Source organism: Leiobunum rupestre, chromosome 9 (genome assembly GCF_980474605.1).
Source record: "Leiobunum rupestre chromosome 9, qqLeiRupe1.1.hap1, whole genome shotgun sequence".
Classification (NCBI taxonomy): Eukaryota; Metazoa; Arthropoda; class Arachnida; order Opiliones; family Sclerosomatidae; genus Leiobunum; species Leiobunum rupestre.
Window position 1 is genome coordinate 6,469,984 of NC_143392.1, and position 22,521 is coordinate 6,492,504.

The 22,521-nt window shown below is 40.3% G+C and overlaps 3 protein-coding genes across 6 annotated transcripts; 1 reads left to right on the top strand and 2 right to left on the bottom strand.

Moving 5' to 3' along the window:
• The first annotated feature begins 64 nt into the window (after positions 1–64).
• LOC149926384 (tubulin beta chain-like) lies at positions 65–7,760 on the top strand. The gene is made up of 6 exons (XM_090159073.1): positions 65–225; positions 462–570; positions 2,713–2,823; positions 6,436–6,680; positions 6,739–7,375; positions 7,439–7,760. The coding sequence occupies exons 1-6, from the start codon at positions 169–171 to the stop codon at positions 7,615–7,617; spliced, it is 1,338 nt and encodes a 445-aa protein (XP_090015199.1). The 5' UTR covers positions 65–168; the 3' UTR covers positions 7,618–7,760.
• On the bottom strand, positions 7,709–9,202 carry LOC149926385 (serine hydrolase BPHL). Of its 2 annotated transcripts, XM_090159074.1 has the most exons (7): positions 9,170–9,187; positions 9,023–9,103; positions 8,855–8,952; positions 8,615–8,781; positions 8,384–8,537; positions 8,071–8,326; positions 7,709–7,848 (listed from the first exon to the last, which is right to left on the bottom strand). In XM_090159074.1, exons 2-7 carry the CDS (start codon positions 9,079–9,081, stop codon positions 7,758–7,760), a joined length of 825 nt encoding a protein of 274 aa, XP_090015200.1. In that variant the 5' UTR covers positions 9,082–9,103; positions 9,170–9,187; the 3' UTR covers positions 7,709–7,757. The 2 variants fall into 2 exon arrangements, with proteins under 2 accessions (XP_090015200.1, XP_090015201.1); XM_090159075.1 differs by having other exon boundaries at positions 9,023–9,202.
• A 246-nt stretch (positions 9,203–9,448) lies between these two features.
• LOC149926386 (docking protein 2-like) lies at positions 9,449–20,853 on the bottom strand. 3 transcript variants are annotated; one of them, XM_090158725.1, is made up of 8 exons: positions 20,501–20,853; positions 19,285–19,317; positions 18,498–18,821; positions 15,893–16,352; positions 11,515–11,776; positions 10,039–10,268; positions 9,658–9,963; positions 9,449–9,590 (listed from the first exon to the last, which is right to left on the bottom strand). In XM_090158725.1, the coding sequence occupies exons 3-8, from the start codon at positions 18,600–18,602 to the stop codon at positions 9,565–9,567; spliced, it is 1,389 nt and encodes a 462-aa protein (XP_090014851.1). In that variant the 5' UTR covers positions 18,603–18,821; positions 19,285–19,317; positions 20,501–20,853; the 3' UTR covers positions 9,449–9,564. The 3 variants fall into 3 exon arrangements, with proteins under 3 accessions (XP_090014851.1, XP_090014849.1, XP_090014850.1); XM_090158723.1 differs by having other exon boundaries at positions 11,500–11,776; XM_090158724.1 differs by lacking the exon at positions 19,285–19,317 and having other exon boundaries at positions 11,500–11,776.
• Between the last annotated feature and the right edge of the window lie 1,668 nt (positions 20,854–22,521).

Here is a 22,521-nt window from a genome sequence, read left to right on the forward strand (position 1 = left end):
GTCACGACAGATTTAGGGGGGGGGGGGTTGTAAGGTGGTTAAAACTGTCTCCACAGCAGGTACGCCAGACATTTTACGGCGTGTTACGAAGACGACGTCAGTCGTCTTAAAGCCCAAAACAAATTAATCGGGGAATCAAAGACTACTTAGTAAACACAGTAACCGAAAATGAGGGAAATTGTACATATTCAAGCCGGCCAATGCGGCAACCAAATTGGTGCTAAGGTAAGCTAAATATGACGAAATCTTAGAGAAAAATACTAATCTGAAACGATCGCGAAATAAATTAATCTTCATTACATCCTACTTATTATGAAACGGTTGGGTCTCGTTTGAGAACGCACCTTGAACTGTGTTGCACCTTGAGCAGTGATGCGCGTAAAAATTTAAAAAAAAAAGACGCGGGTAATTTGAATCGCGAAAAGTGCCGACGTTTTTAACCAAGCGTTGTTTTTACGCAGTTCTGGGAAGTTATTTCCGATGAACACGGAATTGACGCTACGGGAACGTATCAAGGAGATTCCGAACTTCAGTTGGAAAGGATTAATGTGTATTATAACGAAGCATCAGGTAATAACTATCAAACGTCGAGTTATTAATGATATTTACTTTAGCTTTCGTAAGCCGTAATAGGCAGAAAGTTAGCTTTGACTTTTCAAAATCTGGCATGATGGCGAGCGACGACGCAAAAAAATTTCGTTAGGCCTAAAGCTTGGTTTCCACTATCTAGCGTCATAATGCATTTTTCTTTACGCGCGCCAAAACATTTGTACGTTTCAAAGCTGACAAACGCGTCGTTGCGCGCGCCAGTGGAAAACAAGCATTAAGCTTGGTTTCCACCAACCAGGGCCGTGCTTAGAGGTCTCGCAGCCCCGGTCGAAATGCATGGGTGAAACTGATTGTAGCGGCCCTCCGGTATATACATCCCTATGGTAAAATTTTAGAGGCCCTAGGCGACCGCCCGGCTCGCCACCCCCTAAGCACGGCCCTGCCTCCAACGCACGTAAGAGCGCGTCATAATGTTAATTTTTGTCCCGCGTAAGAACATTTGCACGTTTCAAAGCTGAGTGTCGCTTTTTGACGCGCGCTGGTGGAAACCAAGCTTAAAGCTTGTTTTCCACTGGCGCGCGCAACGACGCGTTTCTCAGCTTTGAAACGTTCAAACGTTTTTACGAGCGTAAAGAAAATAACATTATGAAGCGCGCTAGTGGAAAACAAGCTTGAGCCTTGGTTTCCATTAGCGCGTCACCGAACTTTGAGACGCATCAACGTTTTGACGCGCGTAAAGAAAAATACATTACAACGTGCGCTAGTGGAAAACAAGCTTAAAGCTGGCTTTCCACTAGCGTCATTCAACTTTGGGACGTACAGACGTTTTCACGCGCGTAAGGAAAAATGTATTATGACGGACGCTAGTGGAAAGCGAGCTTAAAGCCGGCTACACTCATCAGACGCGAAGCGAGCAACGGCAACGCGACGCGTAATTAGAAAAATTCCTAGTTTCGCACACGCTTCACTTGCTCGTGCGCGAACTTGGTTTTTGAAGCGACGCATGCTCGCCCGCTCAAAATTCAGTTGCGAGATTTATGTGTACATCCGGCTTAAAGCCCCATTTTCATGCTCGCTGGTAGCGGGTAAAAATCGACAAAATCCGCTTCCGCTACACATTTTTTCACTTTCCGCGTCGATCTGTTTCAAACAGATATTTTAGCTTTGTTTTCACGCTTGCGAGTGGCGGAAGCGAATTTTGACGATTTTTATCCGCTACCAGCGAGCATGAAAATGGGGCTTTAGCCTTAGTTTCCACTAGCGTGCGTAACGGTTGGTCAACTTTGGAACGTACAAAGGTTTTAACGCGAGTAAAGAAAAACTCATTATAACCAAGGTTTAGGCTTGGTTTCCACTAGGACACGTTTTTTTTCTTTACTCGCGTCAAAAAGTTGGATGACGCACTATTAGAAGCGCTAGTGGAAACCAAGGCTAATGCTTGGTTTCCACTAGCTCACGTAACGACGCGTCACTCAACTTTGGGACGTACAACGGTTTTGAGGCGCGTAAAAAAAATGCATTATGAGGCGCGCTAGTGGAAACCAAGCATTAAAGTTGAATGACGCGCCGTTACCCGCGCTAGTGGAAACCGAGACTAAAGCTTGTTTTCCTCTGGCGCGCGCAACGATGCGTTTCTCAGCTTTGAAACGTTCAAACATTTTTACGCGCGTAAAGATAATAACATTATGACGCGCGCTAGTGGAAAACAAGCTTAATGCTTAGTTTCCACTAGAGCCCGTAATGGTGCGTTTCTCAACTTTGACAATAAAAGGTTTTGACGCGCGTAAAGAAAAATTCAGTATGAAGCTTGTTTTCCACTAACGCGCGTCATAATGTTATTTTCTTTACGCGCGTAAAAACGTTTGAACGTTTCAAAGCTGAGAAACGCGTCGTTGCGCGCGCTAGTGGAAAACAAGCTTTAGGCGCGCTAGTGGAAACCAAGCATTTTACATAATTGTTTTTGCGTCGAGGCTCGCTGTCGTGTCGTTTTGGCCCTCGTGAAAACCAGCCTTTAACGCATATATACGTCGGGTCCAACGCTTCTAATAACTACAGACGGAAGTAGTTCCTGTTACCAGAAATCGAGTACTAATAAAGCAATAACTTACCACTAATGAAACAAGTAGTTCCTCGAATAATTTAATGTAACGATATCTCTTGCAGGTGGGAAATATGTTCCTCGCGCCATTCTTCTGGACTTGGAACCTGGTACGATGGACTCAGTGCGATCAGGGCCATTTGGGCAGCTATTTAGGCCAGATAATTTTATTTTCGGTTAGTACTATCAGAAATATAAAATAGTTCTTACGAGATATGTATCCATCTTCCTGTTGTGCTTATGTTCAGCGCTAATCGAAACATGTGCCTTAGCGTCGAGGGGTAGTCACTCGTAAAATCATTGTATAGAGTAGTAGCACTCCGTAGCTTTGGCCATGGCCGCCATTTTGGTCGCAAATTTTTTATCTATAGGAAAGATCATGGGTGACGTACTAGGACGTCACAGTGCCATTACTCTATACCTCATTGAGTTGGGAATATTAATCTAGAGGTCCAATCAAAACGTCGGATTTCAGTATTTCGCGAAACAAGTTTTTAAAAAATAAGAATACTGCCGTCTGCTCCCAAATGACGAGAAAACTTTATCATTCTACCCGTGGCACCGTCTATCTCTCTCCGGATAAATTTTTTTTTTTTTTTTCAAAAATAATGAATGGCGCCACGGGTCATATGATAACGCTTTCTCGTCATTTAAGAGGAGACGGCACATTCGTAATTTTCAAAAACTTGTTTCGCGGGGAGCAGATTTGATTGGAACTCTAGATTAATATTCCCAACTCAATGGTATACCTGATTACTAATTTTCGAAAATCATTCGTTGATTTCCACTGATTTCTAGTGATTTATCACAATGTCTCCGTAAATTCTAGTGTTTTTCATAAGCGATTTCCCGTGATTACCTACGATTTGTACACAGTCCTGATTACGTAAGTGACTACCCCCTCGCTTAGCGTTTCCGAAGAAAAAATAGTGCGTTGTGAAATATCATATACTGATTTTCTATTCGCGACCGAAAACTATCGCTACGCCCCCTTTGTTTCGTCATTGAAAGCGAGATAGGTACTGGCTAGAGCAGACGCTATTACTTTTTCCTCATCGTTATTCGTAATTTTTATTTTATAAATAATGATACTTGCATTTTAAATTTTTTTTTGCATCGTTTGCTTATATTCTGATAAGTTTATTTAAGAAAAACCGTTCCTTTGACTTTTAAATTTGCCTGTAGCAGACGCTATATCATATGCACTACCTCGGAGCAGCCTTGGAAATAAGGTTTTTTTTTAAAACTGGTCCTTATGACCAGTGACCCCCTAGCATATAAATTATTAAACTAGTCCTTATGACCAGTGACCCCCTAGCTTATGAATTATTAAACTGGTCTTATATAAAATGTTTTAATGTCATTTATATGCCTAAAAAACATATACTACATGTTTAGAAAATAGATTATGTTGGTAACATCTAGGAGCAACAAACACAAGGAGAACGCAGCTAGCCTTTAAACACGCGAAGGGTTGTGTACGAATTTCATTGGACAAGCGTCACGAGCCTTTACGCTGAACGTTTTACGGGCGGGGGGGAAGACAATTTCCGAATTTTCCCCTTCCGACGGCAGCAGGCGCTAAAGCGTCTAGCCAATGAAAAACGTACACAAGAAAATCCACGACTTTTGACGGGTTGCGTTCTCCTTGTGTGGGGTGTTGTGTTTGTTCCTCCTAGGTAACATTAACTTTACACGTATTCAAAATAGTTAACTTCATTTTACGAGTACCACCAGAATAGTACAATATAGTACTATCTCACCTAAGACTAGTACCAGAGCCTAGAAGACCCTCGTAATTTACCGTATTACCTCTCTTTCTCTAGGCCCCGTAACTCCAGAGTCCCCGCCCCCCGGTCCGTTACCGCGTAGCCAGGTAGCCTACCGTACTCGGGGGAAAGCGAGACTAGAGGATTCACGGTTTGAGGCCAGAGGGGGGGGGGGGGGGGGGGTTACACAGTTTGACTCGTTCGAGGGATGCGAGCGAAGGGACTCTACATAAAACCTCGACGTGCGGCCCCGGCGGTAGTAAGAGGAGTCGCTGTACATAGAAATCCAGTGAATAGAGTGTTGTCGTCTGAAACCCTGCGACGTCACCATTGTAATTTGCCTATTGATAAAAAACGGTAACTATCATGGCGGTCACTATTAACACTACAGCTGTGACGTTACAATTTTTCAAAATCGTATCAGACAACAACACTCTATAGGGAAATCCAAATTGATATAAACCTTGAATTAATAGGTCATCTCTTATTATCTGATTTTTTGTTATTATTTCGAATTAATAAACTGGACACGGTGACCAGTGACCCCCCAAACTTTGAATAAATAAACTGGTCTGAGCAATTAATTAACTGGTCTTTGACCACCTGACCACCGTTATTTCCAAGGCTGCCTCGGAGAAGCTAGCGCCGTTACGCCACCTGGACTCGTTTCGGTCGCGAATAACTATTACGTATTTATTTATATTTACGGATAATGACTATGTTGAGACAATTTTAGTGTTACTGTCAATATTAGGCCTTCCCATAAAATAAGCTACGCTTGGTGAACTTCATTTTTATGTAGCTCATTCGTGACGAAATACGTAAGTTCAGTTCAGTTTATGCTTAAAAACCGGGTGCCTCGTCGAATTTAGTCTTATGTTTAGGGCTTTTCGTAGTAAAACGTCATCGATACGTCACCCGTGACGTTGCAGTAACATCAAAATTCTCCTTAAGTTAAAATAAATTCACGATTGGCATTATATAATACAAGAAATCCATACCTCTACTTGGAATGCTTATCCTGCCGTATCGCGTTTGGTAAGATCACTCTGACGGCCTACGAGAGAAAAAATTCCCTCTGCGCGCTCCCCTCTCACGTTGTTGTTTGTTTAGTTAACATAGTGACGTCAAAAAAAAACGTCAGCCACATCGAAACGAAAGTCTGCCGCGATAAACATTCCAAGTAGAGGTATGGATTCCTGTATAATATTAATAAACCATGCTATGTAAATTTTACATTTTACCAAAAATTTATAATATTACATACAATATGTAATATTATTTATTTTTGATTTTACTTAAGAGTAATAGAAAAGGTAATTTTATTCGCGACCGAAATCTATCGCTACGCCCCCTTTGGTTCGTTATAGAAACCTAGCTAGGTAGCGGTTAAAGCAGACGCTATTACATTTCACTCGCCGTCATTCGAAAATTTGAATTTATAAATAATAATACTTGCTTTTTAATATGAATTTTACATCGTTTGCTAATATTTTGATGTTTATTTTTTTTAGTCGATTGTGACGTGTGGGACAATTCAGTCCTCTCGTCCATTTGATTAATCTGGGCGATATATGTGTAACGGCCACGCCAACGGGGGGATACGTGGGGACAGGGGTGGGGACACCCGTGGCGGAAGTATTCCGACCACCGTTGGGGGATTGGTGGTCGTCCTCACACGGCCATCCACAAACTCTGCCTACCAGACGCTTGGGATTACAGGAGTACGCCACTACTCCTGGCTTGATGTTTATTTTAACGAAAAAACGCTCTTATGACTTTTTAATTTGTCTGTAGCAGACGCTACACCATAGGCGCAACCTCAGAGAAGCTAGCGCCGTTACGCCATCTAGACTTGTTTCGGTCGCGAATACGTCCGCGATTTGGCGCAAAATTCGCACCCATTGAAAACTGCCTCGAACCTGCGAAGGCACATGTTCCATTTTATTGGCCTAGTAAACTTCTGGTACTTAAGAATGGTAAGATGGGTGGACATAAATAATAAAAATATCTCGGTAGGACAAAGCGGTGCTGGAAACAACTGGGCGAAAGGTCACTACACAGAAGGCGCCGAATTGGTAGACAGCGTCCTTGATGTTGTGCGAAAGGAATCGGAGAGCTGCGACTGCCTTCAAGGTTTTCAACTCGCCCACTCTTTGGGCGGCGGCACCGGTTCTGGGATGGGAACCCTGCTTATCTCCAAAATTAGGGAGGAGTACCCTGACAGGATCATGAACACGTTCAGCGTCATGCCATCTCCAAAAGTAAAAAAGCGACATTTTGACGCGTCTCTTATCGAAATCTAACTGCTGATGTCCTCAGGTTTCAGACACTGTCGTCGAACCCTACAACGCCACCCTATCCGTCCATCAACTTGTGGAGAATACCGACGAAACGTATTGCATCGACAATGAAGCTTTATACGACATCTGCTTTAGGACCTTGAAGCTAACAACGCCCACGTACGGAGATCTCAACCATCTCGTCTCAGTCACCATGTCCGGCGTCACCACCTGCTTGAGGTTCCCCGGGCAACTCAACGCCGATCTCAGAAAACTCGCCGTCAACATGGTTCCATTTCCTCGACTCCACTTCTTCATGCCCGGATTCGCACCACTCACGTCACGAGGCAGCCAACAGTACAGAGCACTGACTGTCCCAGAACTGACCCAACAAATGTTCGATGCCAAAAACATGATGGCGGCTTGCGATCCCCGCCACGGCCGCTACTTAACCGTCGCTACCATCTTCAGAGGTCGCATGAGCATGAAGGAGGTGGACGAACAAATGTTGAATGTACAAAACAAGAACAGCAGCTACTTCGTCGAATGGATCCCCAACAACGTCAAGACTGCCGTTTGTGATATTCCTCCTCGAGGGTTAAAGATGTCCGCCACCTTCATTGGAAACAGCACTGCCATCCAAGAACTGTTCAAGAGGATCTCCGAACAATTCACTGGTATAAAATTAGCTGTTCAAAGTTAAATTAAACCTGAAATTTACATTCCGTTCTCTTTTACAGCCATGTTCCGTCGTAAGGCTTTCTTGCATTGGTACACTGGTGAAGGCATGGATGAAATGGAATTCACCGAAGCCGAATCCAACATGAACGACTTAGTATCCGAGTACCAACAATATCAAGAGGCCACTGCTGACGATGAAGGTGATTTTGACGAAGAGGAACAACCCATTGCGGATTAAAAAAACTAATCCAATAACTTCATTTTGAAGTTTTAAAATTGGATTTATTAATATTTGATATATAATATATGTTTTGGAATTTGTACTTAATTTTCTCTTAACAAACATACTTGTTTTAAAATAAAAGCATTCCAAAATACTTATTCATTTAGAAATTGTTCAACGGCTTTGTTAAACTCGTCAGCGTAACGTAGATGTAGATTATGTTTCCCATCAGGAAATCTTAGTAATCTAAAACATAAAGGAGTTGAATAAAAAAAAAGCACCCGTGTTTGCCAATTTAAATAGAGCGCGGCTCCACGTAGTTTCTGAACTTATCATAGATGGCAGCACCGACTCCGCAAGGGGGGGGGGGGGGACTAGATTTTGTAATTAACGCTATCTACACATAAGCGCAAATACTAAAAATAATTTGAAACTGCGCTTTATTTGAAAATAAAAGCATTTTAAAACCTGGAATTCTGTATGTTTTCCTTCAAGTATTCTGGATGGATTGGATCTACCATAGGGTCTTTGTCTCCATGAATAATTAGAGTTGGACATTTAATGTTTTTCAATTCCTCCTTACAAATATCCCCTCCGTTTCTTTTATGAATGGCTCCGTAAATATCGCAAAATCCTTCCCACATGGTCTTAAAATAGTCTTCTCCATATATTTTAATTAAGGGAGCTTTCATTCTATCACTCCAATTAGAAATATCCCTAGTGGCTAAAATATCAATTAACATTATTACGTAGGCTTTAACAATTAAATTGTGTTTATTACCAGCGACAAGTTCCATATCTCTTTTGGTAATAAAAGCTGACGCTCCAAATGCTACTAGTTTAGTAACATTTTGAGCATAAAGGGATGCCATTATTAACCCAGTTATGCCACCATCACTCCAGCCAATGATGGAATAGTTGGGGAGTTTTATAGTCTAAATAATAATTAATTTAATGTTTTTGTTTTAGTAAATGCTAGTAAAGGAAATGGTTCTATGTAGGTTATGATTACCTGCATTAGATCATTAGCCATTTTGGCGTCTGCATGATAAAAATCAGTGGAGAAAGCTCTGTCAGGGGGTCGACTATAGCCATAACCAGGTGGGTCCCAGGCAACAATTGTGTATTTTTCCTTATTTAGTTTTTCAAGTTGAGGGCTAAAATCAGTTCTACTTGATCCTTTGGTCAAAATTCAGTGTTTAAGGTAATTTTACTAATAAATTCCACACCTACTCTTTTAAACATTATTTACCAACTGCGCCAGGCAATAACAAAAGAGAATGGGGTCCATTTCCCACTATTTCGTAATGAATATTAGTGCCATTTACGTTAACTTTCTTTCCAGGAAATCTAAAATAACATATTTACGTTATCATTATCATTATCTGTATCATCAGTCCACCTCATCGACGTAACTAACCCACTTTGACTTCGAATAGATTTGTAAAAGCAATTATTTATTTTGGTGCCCTTGATCATAGAAGAAACACATCTGAAGGACCTAAAAACCATAATTTTATAACTCTATGGGACAATTGAAAATCATATTATATTTTAAACCACTAACTGAATTAAAAGAGTATTCATCGCGATACGCTAGAAAAATTCAAAATAACAAACTTGATTGCCAGTTGTAAGCAGACGACGAAAGGTATGGTATCCTCCTAGCGGACTTCCTTAGAAGCAATTACCCCGCCATTTTCAAGCAGCGTAAGACGAGTTAATTTTTTGGACTTCAAAAACGTCTTATTTTACTGAGAATAATTTTATTTACAAAACTAGAAACTTAACGTAGACAAAATTGAAACAATAACTTATATTAACGATCATTAAATAATTTTTCCACGTCAAGTCTTGAGAAACTAACAATAAACAGCTAAAATACTTTATGTTCCAGCTGTACCATTTTACAAGCTTCCTTATATTTACCCTGCATTTTTGATCCATAAATTTCAAGTCGCCTTACTGAGGCAAAAGCTCCAAGTAATCTATTAAAATAATTTAATTTTAGAAGGACGAGTCAAATACTCTCGAATTCGTCGATCATTTACGAACCTCTATCTTCGGCGCTTTCTTTTTTACCACGATCGGAGTTGTCCCTGACTAGAGGCGTCGGTGAAGTATACTCGTCCAAAGGCGGAGAAAGGGTGGATGGTCTCTTCCGGGTCAAAGGCGACACCTTCGGCACGCAGCTGTCCTCGTCGGCCGAGTCGCACGACCGGTCAAAGACGGGAATGATATAATTGAGGTCCTCTTCCGGAGAAACCCTCTTGTTGACTTCCTCGCCAATCTTGGTTGAGGACACGGATGGAGCGCCGAAGCGCGAAGTTAATAGAGAAGGCGTTGCGGGAGCCGAACGACCTAAATTCGAAAAAGGATTCCAGATCCGTTTATAAATATTTGAAGAAGGGCTCGAACTGAGAAAAGCTTTCTTACATTGATTATTCATTTTGCTGCCTCTGGCGGTGAAGGCGGATATCTGGCAGCATCGACCATGCTCCGAAGGCTTATAATGTCGATGCGTGACGTTTGGCGTTAGGTAAGTCGCCGTTGATAAGGGAACTTTCTTGGACGACCAGGCCGACACGATTCGGCGAATTTCTTGTATGATTTCTTTGCCTTGTTGAGTCCTGAACTGAAATATCCCTTCTCCCGTTGAACAGCGTCTGATAAAGTTTTATTCAATTACCATTTTGCGTGTATTCAGGCCTATCTTGCTCAATTCTCCGGGTTTTGCCTCAAAACCACACCATAATAATAATCAGCACCACTCTAGGCCCAAGTCACCCAGTGCCACAAACTGGGATTGAGCCCGGCTACTCTCGCTGCGAGGCGAGAGTGCTAACCACACACCAAAGATTTCTGAAATTAAGTAGGTTAAAATTGTCTTCCCCGCTTGATGGCTTAGGCCTAAGGTTGTGCCTTGGGTATTAGCCTAGCTGATTATTTATTTATCTTGATTAACTTCCCCCGCGTCATAGCGTCGTCTGTTACTTCGTCTTCCCTTAAGTTTAAGAAGTTGGGAGGTAAATATACCAATATTATAAATGGGATTTTTAAATCAACATTGTGACATCTAGGAGCAACAAACACTAGGAGAACGCAGCTAGCCTTTAAACATGCTAATGCAATTTTTGTGTACAAATTTCATTGAACGAGCCTTTACGCTGAACGTTTCACGGGCAGGGGGGAACAAGGGGGTCTCAATCAAGAAGATGTTTGAAAAAATATCTGTACGAATTAAAATTGATGACGTCATCCAGATGAGCTTCCGTTGATTTTCAATACGTTCTCATCTGGGTGGCGTCACAATTTTACATAGCAAAGCAAAACCCGTAATATTTTGATAAAAAACCATGCGATCGAGGCAACCTTATAGTTCCCTTTTTTACGAACCTTGGGGGGGAAGACAATTTCCGAATTTTCCAATTCCGACGGTAGCAGGCGCTAAAGCGTCTAACCAATGAAATTTGTACACACGACTTTCGACGGGTAGCGTTATCCTTGTGTGGCGTGCTGTGTTTGTTGCCCCTAGGTGCCACAAACTGGGATCGAGCCCGGCTCCTCTCGCTGCGAAGTGAAAGTGCTAACCACACAAGGACAAGAACTAAAGATTTCAGTCCATAAATCGATTCCGAAATTAGCTGGGTTAAAATTACCTTCCCCCAATCTTTAATAACTTCCCCGCGTCGTTACTTCCCTTAAGTTTAGGAAGTTGGGAGGTAAATATACCAATATTATAAATGGGATTTTTAACTCAACATTGTGGCATCAGTATTTCATTGTATACATTTTTTGGCGTGAAACCAAATCGACTGGAATCGATCTATTAAATTTTTGTAAATTTACGAGACAAAATGGTGGATCAAGCAACAGTAGCACCTCACTGTTTCTTACTGAACTAAGCCTAACCTGCCAACTTCTAGAGTGATAAGCGTGGTTCGAAGGCGGTTTCCTCTAGACAAGGATTCGTGTTTGTACTGACGGATTCCGGCTACGGGCCAATAGAGCACGCATTCGGATTCTCCGGCTTTGACCACACCGATTCCGTGATTGAAAATAACCAATTGGGCGTCATCTCGAAGACCAGCTCGGTCAGAATCCTCCGTCGAATGCACCATGACAGGAAATCGCTCGCGAATAACCTGTCCGATTAAGGAACCACCCAGAAGCGCTGCGTTGAGGATAAAAACAGTAATAAGCTCGATTTATAAATAGATATAAATATATTCATAGCGTTTTCCATTTGACTGCTCTCGAGCGCTGTAGATCGCTCCATGTGTTCCATTTGCCTGCTCGGATCTGCTCCGATCAAGTTTCGCGTGTTCTATTTGAAATATTTCCCGCTCTCGGGTGCTCCGAGATCGTCTAAACCATAAGCCTATCAACCCTAAGTTTGAATCGAAAGGCAGTGTTGGTTCAAGCAAACGGCTGGCGAAGGTACAGCGCTAAATCCAACCGGTGGCGGAAAAGAGAAACGAAACGCGTCCCGCAATGCATGATGCCAGCTGCTTTGGTAAGAGAGAGGTGCGTAGGGAGAGAAAGGGGGAAGGAAGAAGCTTCAATTTATCTCTACCAGGTGCCGATACTATCGCCTGATTTCTTATTTTCGCCCGTCCAGTGGTGGTACAAAGGGCGCTAAACCTATCTGCTGATTTCGACAGATCAACGGATCAAGATCGAGAGCGGAGCAAATTTTTGCGTGTTCATTTTAGATTTTTTGGCAAAATGGCAGACCAAGACGCAAAAATTAATATTACTAGCAGATAAAAAACAACAAAGCGCGGGAATATGTTAATGGAATGTTCCATTTGCGGTTTTACTCTAGTCGATTGGGGCGAGATCTATGACGTCTGAGACAGATTCGAAGCGAATTTCGAACAATCAAATGGAAAACGCTATCAGTGATTCCCGGAAGATATACTCCGCTTACACGTAGAGATAGAGAGCCTGTAATGGTTCCGGATTATCTTCCTCACTTACTGGGAAAACGATTACACCAGAAAAGGCGGAGGGCGTAGTTTTTCTTCCGGTAATCACAAGAGTTACAGCTAGGAGCAACAAACACAAGGAGAACGCAGCTAGCCTTTAAACACGCTAACGAAGGGTTGTGTACGAATTTCATTGGACGAGCGTCACGAGCCTTTACACTGAACGTTTTACGGGCGGGGGAAGACAATTTCCGAATTTTCCCCTTCCGACGACAGCAGGTGCTAAAGCGTCTAGCCAATGAAAAACGTACGCAAGAAAATCCACGACTTTTGACGGGTTGCGCTCTCCTTGTGTGGGGTGTTGTTTGTTGCTCCTAGGTTACAGGGTGCATTCTCTACTCACCTAAAACAAGAATACACTTATTTCTACTGTAGCGAGAATGACTATTCGCGATCGAAACGATACTACGTGGCGTAACGGCACTAGCTTCTCCGAGGTTGCGCCCAGGGTTAGACATAAAGATATTTTTTTTAGTAGTTAGCCTGACCATGAGCCAAGTACTGATAAATCCAGGACATGACTGCCTTACCTTCGCGAGTACTAAATCCGACATCTAGTAGAAATAACAAACGGTCATTTTAGATGGGAGAGTAAAAGTGGATGAAAAAAAAATTGGGGACAAATTCCAGCAGTAATTTCCGGTTTCTTGAGTGCCATCTAGCGGTGTTTAAAATATTACTATATCTCCCGCCACAGACCTTCCAGAAGTTCCAGTCACGTGTTTTTTTTAATTTTGTTCCGAAAATGACGTATTTCCGCAATAGAAACATTATTCCAATAGGTGGCTATACCCGTCTAGAGTTTATTATCTATTAATGTAACCATTATATATAAATATCAAATAAACATTGAATTGAATTGAAAAATCACTTGAGGTACATGATGTGACTCTTTTATAAAAATGGATTTGATGAATGCTGAATTTATAATACGCCATTTTTGCCATTTTATATTAATATTTAGGTAAATTTTTCACTAGTCAAATTGACTAGTGATCCCACAGATTTCCATTAATTTTAGTAGTCAGAGCCATACTTGGAAATAGTGATATTTTTAACAGGGGTCCTACGGGCTCCCGACCCCCCATAACTTTATTTTTATTGAGAGCCACTGGCCCAAGGGGGTTCAGAAGCGGCGTAAAAAAAATTAATTTCCAGAAATGTCCATGATATTTGTAATAAATATTTTTTATTTAATTTGGGAGCCACGGTGGCCCGCAACCCCCGTTCGAATGATTTATTTTAAGGGCCACCTGATTTTTTTAAAGAGCCATTGGCCCCAAGACTCCCGTTATTTCCAAGTCTGGTCAGAGCTTGGAGAAGAGAAGTATTCTGGAGTGGAAAATCCCATAGCGGTAATAAGAACGTCCTTTCCCGCCTATTGCTGTTAGAATTACCCAGACTACCCCGGTTTTTGGTCGGACGTCAGCTTTATCTGCCATCATTCTGGCTTGATGACGTCCGACCAAAAAGTGCATGATGGGAATTTTACAAAGCCGCAGGTGGCGCCCGACTTTTGCACTCCAGAATACTTCTCTGCTCCAAGGTCAGAGCATTTATATTAGTAATCAAATATCGTGACTAGTGCCTTATGTCCAGCCCTGGTTGCGCCTACGATCTAGCGTCTGCTACAGAAAAATTAAAAAGTCATAAGAACCTTTTTATTAAGTAATCTTACCAAAATATAAGCAAACGATGCCAAAATTATATTAAAATTAATGTATCCTTATTTATAAAGTCAAATTTACCAATAACGATGAGGAAAAACTAAAAGCGTATAAGTTTATCATAAGGTCCCCATAAGCAAAAGGTCTACAAGATGTAGAACAAATTTTGACGATCACATACCCGTTATTAAGAGGTAGCAGAAGAAAATAGGGGAAGTACGTATCTGTAGCTTTGAGCTGTAGAAGGCGTCGTGTGACCCACGAAAACACCTTTTTACGCATAATTAACCAAAATGAAAAAGTAGTTCCACTTTTGTTTTGTTTCAACACGGCGATAAACGACGAGAGTAAAGACGCCTTAGCTCATTTAGCAGATAATGAAAAGGACAATATGTTACGATTGTTCAATTTGATAAAAATTTATTATTTAAACGATGTATTCATCCGCGATTTCCCGCCAAACCGTTCTGGCGCGAAAATTCGTGAAAAGTGACGCCTTTCCAATGCTGACTAGAAGCGTACTTCCCCCTATTTTCTTCTGGAGGTAGGTATTCAAAATCTGCACCTCCTAGTGACTACGTCCCCAACTATGCATTTCTGAAATAAATTTCGCGAAATGCATGATGAATGCTCGCAAGAACCACGCGGGAGAAATCTCCCCCGCGAGCCCTTAGCACCGTAGCCAAGGCTTATTCATTTGTCGCTTTATAACTGAAAATTAACACTTATCTTTGCAAAATGATTCATCAGGACGTAAAACTGGCTATTAGAAATAAGATAACTTGTTTCTGAAGGTATTTATTTTTCAAATTTGAGATTTAGACGCGTTTTGTGTTTCGATCGCGAATGTTGATACGATCCGCGGGCATCATGGTCGAAGGTTCCCCCAGCCACGAGTGGGGGAAGGAAAAACGTCACCGGCGTGTGCTTCAATCTAGGAGGATTCAAGTGTACCTGGAGAAGAATTCGGGGGGCCACGGGAGAGGCTGCTCAAAGCCTCAAACCCTTGGACATAAAACTATAACGAAGCCATCTAGTGGGGAAAATGTGAACTATGACCACGTGTGTGGTTTAGGAACTGGATAAAAAATTATATTTTTATGGCACCTAGAATCGCTACGACAGTTGTCAAAGCAACAATATTTCCCCATAATTAAATTTAAAACTTAACATTCATTGCAACTTTCTTTGAAATTATATAGTTTTCGGGCAAATTTCTTCGACGGGGCCTAAGCTAAAAACCGTTAAAGTTCGAAATACTGTCTAGCTGACGAATATTTTGGTAGCTCCTAGGTTACTTTGAAGCATTGTAGGTGGCGCTAAAAACTTTATGTCCAAGTATTTGACACACCAGGCGACAGCTGTAGCCGAGCCGCGAGGCATTGGTCGGGGGAATACAAATTTCTTCTCCAAGTACACTTGAATCCTCCTAGCTTCAATCGCGTCGGAAGACGTCAGTTTTAGTGAACCAATGAGATGCCAGATTTTTTAGGGGGCGGAGCTTACTGTTAGAGCGCGAGGGGGGATTGGGAGAAACGCTAAAAATCGTCTCAACCTAGTCATTCTTTCCAAGTAGAAATAAATACATACTTGCCTGAATACATTTTTAAAAATGGGGAATTGGAATCGTACCATCGCCAGTAAGCTCGCCATCGTCCAAAGAATAAACACCGGTATCGAGAGAGGATTCGCAAACGGAATGCTCTTGCGAAAAGACTTCGGAACAACAATTTCCAACGTGACAGCAGGACGCGGCTTCGGGCGTCTTGGTGTAGCTATTGACCCTCCAGGAATGTTCGCCACCTTTACGAGCCATCAAACCCAGCGCTAGCAACCAGGATCGGGCACTTAGTTCGTCGTCCACGGCCAGTAAGAGAGGAGAGCGGCCTTGGCAGATGACCAAGACGGCGTACGGATGACGAATCGAGTCCCCCGAGAAACCAATGTGGACAGCGTGGGATAGATCAATACTGACTTGAGGCACTCCGTGACAATGACTCGTGCAGACAGTTTCGTGAGACGCGAACATCTCCAAGAGAGGTCCGCAGTCTCGGGTCTCGTCACGGAGGACGATAAAACGTCGGTGCCATGCCTACAAATACGATACAACACTTGACCAATAATTAATTGGACAGGTCACCAAACTGCCCTTTTTATAATAGTAACTAGCATTGAGTTGGGAATAGTACCGCGAAACAATTTTTGCAAAATTAAGAACTCTATCATTTGTTGGAAGTGCCATCCGCTGTTAGCGGTGGAGTAGTGTTCGGAATTGTTTATTCATTATCCCCAAATTTTCCGATTTATTTAAAAAACGTTGGTAAAAAGAATATCATTTTAACTTATTTAATTATGTTTTTTACGCAACCAAGCATTTATTTCAATAAAAGTGCCATTTATTTAAATAATTGTTTGTTTTATTTAAATAATAGGCTTATCCACTTTCGATTATTTAAACATTTTACAATTTTTATTCAACTATTGGTTATTTAAATAAATATTATTTAAATATCGCCGAGCTTATTTTATTCATGGATAAAAATTAATCGAATGCCGAGCACTAGGCGGGAGCTATATCCCATACAATTGAATACATAGTACTAGTGTACTTTGAAAGTGATAGATGGCGCCACCCGTATAATGATAGAGTTGACGGCTGAATGCGCTGACTCGAAATTTCAGAATTTGTTTTTCAAAACCACGGCTACCGAACGCGCCTTTGTCATTCTAGCGGTACTATTCCCAATTCAGTGGTAACTATAAACAAGAATATCTTCATTTATACTTAGGGAGAATAGACCTTTTTATAAATTCCTAGCTTAACCGGCCAAGCACTTTCACCTAGAACACATTACGTTATTTCAGTTGGACTTGCAAACGTAATTATTCTTTGGCTTTTATTTTCTGGTTAGGGTTTGAACTTCAGTCTTATTTGATTGATATATTGTAAAGCGTCACCCATAAGGTTGATTTTCAAAATATAGCTAAGGTAGCCTACGTGGAGATAGTTTTAAACTATAGTAATTCATTTACTGAATTATTTACAAAATCAATGTGATATAGTTAATTAACTATTTATAATGGTTTGTATAAAACTATAAACGTTAAATGAGTAGGATTTTGATCAAAAATCCGATATTTATTCAGACAACTAGATTGACAGGTTTGCCAGATAACGCTTTTTTGAGCCTCCCTGGTTTATGAAAAAACGGGGCAAACCTTCTGCCTCTCTATACACAAAAGTAAATAGCCACATAAGTAGTATTTTATAGAATGGTTTATTACTATGTTGAAACGATTTTTAGTGTGACACCCAATGCACCTCACATTCTAACGGTAATCTCCTAAAAATTATTAGGAGCAACAAACACAGCACCCCACACAAGGAGAACGCAACCCGTCAAAAGTCGTCAATTTTCTTGTGTAAAATTTTCATTTTCTTTAGCGCCTGCTGCCGTCGGAAGGGGAAAATTCCTAAATTGTCTTCCCCCTTTCCGTAAAATTTGCAGCGTAAAGGCTCGTACAATGAAATTTGTGCATGTGTTTAAAGGCTAGTTGCGTTCTCCTTGTGAGGGGTGCTGTGTTTGTTGCTCCTAGTTGTCACTAAGTATAAATCTTGCTATAACGGAACCTTACAAAATGTATTTATCGCCATCAAGTTGACCAAAAATAAAGTAAATTAAGTAGACTTTCAAATTTCAGCGAGATCAAACTTTAAACAACTTGGCGGTAAAATCTCATCAATCAAGCTGAATCAATAAAAAGACCTACGGGGAATCTACTACGAGGAGTTTAACGATTTTCAAAACCCTTATCGAGTTAGCCCCGGTTGGGGCGAATTTGGTTAAGTATGATCTCGAATATACAGGAAGCAGTTGGTAAATGTTAGGTCTATCACGCGATATAATGATAAATTTAAACCAAATCGATATGTTTAATGTTTATGTCATCAAAATTTTAAAAATAAAGCCAAATTTGATGACTATTATATTTATCGTTTAGATCACTGTCCTACAAAAACGATAAACGTCTTTTTGTAACAAAAGCTTTTCCAACACATTTAGGCGTCAATTCTTGATATAAACAGTGGATAGAATGAGAGTCCACTCCCTCAATACAAACAAATCGCCCGTTTCAGGTCAATAGTTACTTTATCACGTGCTAAAGGCGATTAAACAGTTTTCTATCGAAAGATAGTTTTCCACTTTTCATCGATCATTTAATGGAAAAACGTTACCTTGAGCCGGCTCCAATATGGTCTCGGTGGACGTTTGACATACAGATAGCCTTGTTTAACAATGTCATTTCCCAACGTGCAAGGACATTGCCTGGATTTAGCCATCTCAGTGGATCATTATTTCGTAGGTACCTCCTTCCCTTTCGTCTTCAAATGTTTGATTTGGACCAAAAAGCTCTCTTGATTGGGACTGGGATTAAATCCTTTTCAGAATTTAATCTTTAAGAAATAAAATCTTCTCTTCGTTTGAGGCTCATTACTTTTAATTCTTCTCCCCCGGGTTGAATTTAACAAGATCCAAAAGGAATCGAGTGGCGCAGAGTGCTGCAAAGAACCCAGTTATATTTTAACGAAGTAACCGAAACAATGTTGAAAGTTAAGATAGGTTAATTGGATTTTTTAACAGAAGTTAATGAACTAACAAAGGTTTTGCTAGGCTGCTTGTTAAACAGTGGCGTAGCGAGGGGCGCCAAAGGGGTGCCTAAAGTATTACATGTAAAATGGATTTATTGGATTATATATTAAACTAATTTTTTTAAAACTTGAACAGTATTTTTTTTTAAATAAATCAAAATAATGTGGTTTTCCAGAGGCAACGGGGGGGGGGTCACCAATTTGTGTGTTTTTCCCCGGGCGCCAAATATCCTCGCTACGCCACTGTATAGAGATTTTGAGGGGCCTCAAAATATCCCAAAAGTGACTCAGAATACTCGCAACATGGGCTAACAACATCTTAAAAATAGCCATAAAATATTCTACAATGGTCTCAAAATATACTAAAATTTACCTCAAAGTACTGACAGCATGAGCTCAAAACATCCTAAAAATGACTTCAATGTACTCAAAACATGCTAAACATAGTCAACATAATATTCTAAACATTTTCAACCAATATTCTACAATGACCTCAAAATATCCTAAAAATAGTCAACAAATATTCTACAATGACCTCAAAATATCCTAAAAATAGTCAACAAATATTCTACAATGACCTCAAAATATCCTAAAAATAGTCAATAAATATTATACAATGACCTCAAAATATTCTAAACATAGTAAACAAATATTATACAATGACCTCAAAATATCCTAAAAATATTCAACAAATATTATACAATTACCTCAAAATAACCTAAAAATAGTCAACAAATATTATACAATGACCTCAAAATATCCTAAAAATAGTCAAAATATATTCTACAATGACCTCAAAACATGCTAAAAATAGGCAACAAATATTATACAATGACCTCAAAATATCCTAAAAATAGTCAAAATATATTCTACAATGACCTCAAAACATGCTAAAAATAGGCAACAAATATTCTACAATGACCTCAAAATATCCTAAAAATAGTCAACAAATATTCTACAATGACCTCAAAATATCCTAAAAATATTCAACAAATATTATACAATGACCTCAAAATAACCTAAAACTAGTCAACAAATATTCTACAATGACCTCAAAATATACTAAAAATAGTCCACAAATATTATACAATGACCTCAAACTATCCTAAAAATAGTCCACAAACATTCTACAATGACCTAAAAATATTCTAAACATAGTACACAAATATTCTACAATGACCTATAAATAATCTAAAATAGTCAACAAATATTCTACAATGACCTCAAACTATCATAAAAATAGTCCACAAACATTCTACAATGACCTAAAAATATTCTAAAATAGTCAACAAATATTCTACAATGACCTCAAACTATCATAAAAATAGTCCACAAACATTCTACAATGACCTAAAAATATTCTAAACAGTCAACAAATATTCTACAATGACCTCAAAATATCCAAAAAATTACCTACAAATATTCCAAAAACCTTAAAATATTCCAAAAAATACTCCATTACAATGAAATGAGCCATGTACTTGTTTTTTGTCCATTTCTTAAATTCAAATTATTATTTCCTAGCTTATGCTAGTTGTCGCACTGAACACATTTTTAAGAAATAAAAAAATATAAAACGCACTTTTTACCTTAGAATCCCGCAACTCCTGGACTTCCGGTTCAACCGCGTAAAAACTCACTAAACTTGATCAAATAAATAGCTTTTCATGGCAAAGCGAATACGACATATCCCTGGTTATCACACAGGGCTTAATCCAATAAATCAAAACAGACAAGCTTCCCCTTTTAATTCCTCACCGGCAGATTTGGTTTCCAAGAGAAAAGATAAGTTGACACTGATCCGGATCCGAAATCGAGCGGAGATGCCGCGCAACTGGGTCAAACGGGAAGACTTGACACTCTGCAGGTGAAGTGATTGAGAAGCTACTTATGTCCCGCGAAGAGCTCTTAGTTGGCCCGGGCACACGACGGCAATAGTCCGTGTATGTCGCACGCGCTCGTCCTGTGGATTCTCGGAGGAGAATGACTGAGTTGAACCAGCGAAGATTCGGAAGCTGACGACGCCGACACCCAATCGATTTAAAATGCTCAAATCGCGGAAAAGGCAACTACAGGGTGCGCCGTTGCCCCTCGCACCCGCTTTTGCTTTCCCGTAATACACCCGTGTATTGTAAGAATGCTCCAATAAAATATTGTATTAAGATGGATTAATTAACTAAACGATGTTTAATTCATAGAAGATAATATTCGAAATTACTACCTCGTGCGTAATCAGTATAGCGTCTACCCACTTCTTGCGGGAAATCCGAAAAAATTTGCTCTATACAGTGGCGTAGCCAGGGGGGGGCACAGGGGTCCATGCCCTGGTAGGTCCTGGAAGGCGGATTTGGATCTCTATTTATTCTACCTCATTGGGCCCAAGTCATCTAGCGACTTTTAATGCCTTTAAGCAGGTGGTCGGGTTACAATGCGTAGGAGGGTGGTGGCAAGCCCTTCGTGTCAGGCGAGCCATACGTTTCGGGGGGGGGGGGGGCACAGGGGTCCATGCCCCACCGAAACGTATTAATTCATGACATTACTGTCGTAAAAACGCGTCTCCAAACTCTCCATTTCAGAAAGGGTTGAAATGGAGGGTGGACTGGACTGGAGAATTTACATACACGCTCCAGACACTCTTTACCGGTTGAATTTAGTGACATCTAACGGCAACCTTTAGCAAGGAACAATGAATAATATCAAATACGGTACGTGATTTTAAATAAATCGCTTATAAATTCAACGATTATATAACATAATTTTAATTTTGCACTGTTTGGCATTTCCTCCATGGTGACACGAAACAATTTAGCAGGTTTAGGATTTTTTGGGTAATAGCATATTGCATTTCATTTCTACAGATTCGCTCCAAATCTGTCTCTGACGTCATAGATCTCGCCCCAATCGACTAGAGTAAAACCGCAATTGGTACATGCCATTAGCATATCCCCACGCTTTGTTGTTTTTCGTCTGCTAGTAATTTGAATTTTCGCGTCTCGGTCCAAATCTAAATGGAACACGCAAAAATCGGTTGATCTGTCGAAATCGGCAGATCGGTTTTGGGCAGTGGTCATAAGTATCGACGCCTACCGGCCGAGTTTAAAATTGAATATATGAAAGCTGTCTGCTCGTTCAAAATTATCTCTGCACAACAGCTGAAAGTTCAATCGAAAAACATAGAAATTCAAAAGTCGTCTGCTATTTTTTCGCATATTTAGTTGACGGATATTAAGGTAGATGGCGCTATATTTCCTAAACTCGAAGCCTATAAGTTGAGAAAGGGACTTGGTAGCATGACGTTACGCCGTACCTTTGGCTATGGCCGCCAAGCTGGTAATCTTTTTTTTCAATTGGAAAATGCATGAGTGACGTATTATATACGTCATGCTACCAAGTCCCTATTTTTCTTCTCATTTCTTTTTATTTTATTTTAATTTTTGTTTTCATTTTCTTTGTTTTTTTTTTTGTTTTTTTTTTATTTCTGGTTTTTGGGTTTCCAGTTTTATTTGAATTTACTACAGTATAATCCTTGTGTATGTATTCGGGACTCAATAAGTGCATAGCACTTTCTTTCCTGATAAATGAAATTATTATTATTATTATAGCAGACGCT